A 3,599-nucleotide genomic window follows, 5' to 3' on the forward strand; every position below is an offset into this window, starting at 1 on the left:
TTTTATGCTATTTATATATACTAGAGACTTGATTGTTAATTTTAATGTTAATTACTTAGCCAAATTTGGGATTCTTAAGTCCTTAAAAAAAATTATCTCTTATTGGGTATGTAAAATCTACAAATAAAAATGACTTTTGTCTCAATGCCACTTTTATTTTCCAAAAAGTTTTTTTTAAGGTATCTATTTTTTTTTTTTTTTAAACGAATAAACAGTCCTAAAAACAAGTCTACCCATGACTTGGGCTTGGTCCAAGTAAGAAAGGTGGGCCGTTTCAGTTTTTAATAAAATATAAATGTAGCTCTAGTTTTATTTGATCCAGCAAATGGGTACTGTTTGAAGGCTTGGTTTTCAAGATTTTGCAGCAAATGGACTTTTATGAAATGGGGGCCGGGTAGCTCAATTATTTTACCTTTTCTTCTCCAATATGGGCCTTATCATTTCTAAATTGTTTATATATATATATATATATATTTTTTTTTTCTTTGGGGGGAGAGACTAAAAGTCAAACGTAAATCTTTTAGAGATAATGACAAGACTAAGACCTAACCTTTTTCACCCAAAAAGAAAAAAAAAGAAAAAAAAAAAAGATAAGACCTTTGAAGTTTGTTCTGTTCTCCCAGGATTTCTACATATCCTCCAGAAAAAAAAAAAAAATCCCGAATTTTGTATCTAATTTTACTAATTTATTATTATTTTTTCAGAGCTTTTTAGAGATAAAAGATAAGACCAAACCTTTGAAATGCACAATCCCTCTGAACCTTACAAACTCTAAAAAGTTTACTTAGATTAAATTAAATAGTAATAAAAGATTAAAAACGAAGAAAGAAAGAAATTGTTCAAAAAAAAAAAAAAACGAAGAAAGAAAAAGAAAAGGGGCATGTATAACATTTTAACCAAGCTACCTTACCTTTTACGGCTTGGAATTTATCTTGGATCATTTGCACAAATGTAAATTATTTAGGAACTTGTGGTTGTGGGATAAAAAATTCCCATGCACTTTGCTTACACCTACGTCTATTTTCTTAGACCACATATTAAATTCTAGAATGTACCATGGTGGGCACCGATGTCCCGTAATACAAACAACATAGAGCTCACGGGCTCAACATGGCCTAGCTCACGAGAACATTTCAATCATAGAGTGTTCCTTCCACAACTCAATGCTCACGACCCATCAAAGCGATTCTATCACACCCACCAAGCAAAAATATAACACATGGTCCAACCACCTCTCAATTGATGCACGTACCACACACTCCACAACTTTGCAATGCCTTAGTATATATCTAAGAAATTCATATATATACGTATATAACAATTAAATCCCTAGGTCCACTAGTGCCACAACAAAGAAGAAAAAAATGAGACCCTATTTGCTTATTTTCCTCTTCCTCTTCATTACTCTCACCAGCAACAATCATTTAGAGTCCGTTTGGATAGAACTTATTTTGCTGAAACTGAAAACTGAAAACTGAAAACACTGTAGCAAAATAATTTTTAAATGTGTGAATAGTACTGTGGGACCCATTTTTAATGAAAAAGTTGTTAAAAAGTGAAATTTGTGGGACCCATGAACAGTGCATTTGTGCACTGTTCATGGCTGAATAGTCAAACACTGCGGCTGGGTTAAAAAAAAAAAAAAAAAAAAAGGGAAGCAAAACGTGGACGTGGGACGCAGACTTGGATCCAAACGCATTCTTAGTCACTTCCCAATCTTCTCCAATAGCCAAAACACCATTGAAAAAGCCAGACAATGATACCATATACAAAGTTTCTAAGGAATTATGTTGGGGTTGCATTGGAGAGTCACTACAGTTCTTGTTTGCACACAACATGGTGAGGGCATACAAGTGGGAGCTACCATTGACATGGGATTTTCAGCTTGAAAACTATGCAAAATGGTGGGCTGGTCAAAGAAAAGCTGATTGCAAGTTAGAACATTCATTCCCAGAAGATGATTTTAAGCTAGGAGAGAACGTATTTTTGGGCAGTGGCTCTACATGGACTCCAATTGATGCTGTGAACGCTTGGGCTGAGGAGGAGAAGTATTATACTTATGCTACAAACACTTGTGAGGCTGGTCAAATGTGTGGGCACTACACACAAATTGTGTGGAGTACTACGAGAAGGATTGGATGTGCTCGAGTTGTTTGTGACAAGGGAGATGTGTTTATGACATGCAATTATGATCCTGTGGGTAATTATGTTGGCGAGCGACCATATTGATGAAATTGGACTTTGGGTGTGTGAAACTTTTACATATTATACATTAGGATACCTTTGTCTGTCATATTTGTACTCAATAGTTGTAGGATGTGTGGCCATGGGTATCATATATAGTGTTTGGAACCATGAATCAAATAAGACAAAAATTACTCTCATTATATTTGGGGACTTGAGTAGTGTGTTAACCTAGTGGGAACTTAGCTTATGAATAAGTTTTTTCTTAAAAGAAGTTTCATTGTGTAAGTTTGTGTAAGTATATGGCTTTTTATTTGGATTAAAAGCCACATATGCATGTAAAGTAAGTGCTTGGATCTGCTATTGGAAGTACAATATTTAGTTATTTACAACATTCTATGTATGTGTTAGAAAGTTAAATGCTTTTTAACCTTATTACTCTATACATATTACAGGTCAAAAGTTTTTTACTTAACTAATATTTTTTTTGTGTCTTTTAACTGAGATGTCTAGGATTATTCAAATTTCTTCTCTCTTGATTATCAAATCATCAATGGAAAAAAGAAAAAGAAAAAGAAAAAGGAAAAAGGCAGAGTACATGAAGACCATTTCTTAGCAAGTAAAAATACACATACGAAAGAAGGATGGAAAAAAGAAAAAGAAAAAGAAAAAAGGCAGAGTACAAGAAGACCATATCAAAGCAAGTACAAATACACATACGAAAGAGTACTGTAACTAACTCTTAGGATAGTTTGGGAATATATATATATATATATATATATATATATATATATATATATATATATAGAGAGAGAGAGAGAGAGAGAGAGAGAGAGAGAGAGAGAGAGAGAGAGATGGGTTCAAGCTACACCTTTTTTAGACCGTAGATTTTTAAAAGATCTAAGGATTGGGTTCAAGTTACACCTGGTGTAACTCTAAGTAATGTTACACCACCTAATAACTTGTTATAAAATTCATATTTTGAAAATCTCACTGTTGAATTACATATTCTATATGTTCTTAACAATCATGTCAATTTTCATGTCAATTGGATGTTATTTACCATTTGATCTATAAACTCATCTTTTATGCATTATTTTAAATTACAAAAACTTGAATTTAAAAAATTTATTAATGACATAGCTATTAATCTTTGATTATCTTGAAATTTTGCAAGCATGGAGAATATACGATGATAATGTAATCTAACAGTAGATTTATCAAAATTTGCATCTAATTAAAAAATATTGAGTAGTGTAACATTACTTAGAGTTATACCAGGTGTAACTTGAACCCAACTCAAGATCTAATAGTTAAAAAAATCATCATTAAATATGATTGTTTTCACCTTATTACCTAATTAATATTAGCATTCTTTTTCTTTCTCTTTCTCTGTCCTCATTAATATTAGCATT

At 32.2% G+C, this 3,599-nt stretch overlaps 1 protein-coding gene across 1 annotated transcript; it reads left to right on the forward strand.

Moving 5' to 3' along the window:
* Positions 1 to 1,337: 1,337 nt before the first annotated feature.
* Positions 1,338 to 2,576, forward strand: LOC142618762 (pathogenesis-related protein PR-1). Its single transcript, XM_075791780.1, has 2 exons — positions 1,338 to 1,422; positions 1,700 to 2,576. Exons 1-2 carry the CDS (start codon positions 1,365 to 1,367, stop codon positions 2,227 to 2,229), a joined length of 588 nt encoding a protein of 195 aa, XP_075647895.1. The 5' UTR covers positions 1,338 to 1,364; the 3' UTR covers positions 2,230 to 2,576.
* The last annotated feature ends 1,023 nt before the right edge of the window (positions 2,577 to 3,599 follow it).

The sequence above is a fragment of the Castanea sativa genome, chromosome 1 (assembly GCF_040712315.1).
Source record: "Castanea sativa cultivar Marrone di Chiusa Pesio chromosome 1, ASM4071231v1".
Classification (NCBI taxonomy): domain Eukaryota; kingdom Viridiplantae; phylum Streptophyta; class Magnoliopsida; order Fagales; family Fagaceae; genus Castanea; species Castanea sativa.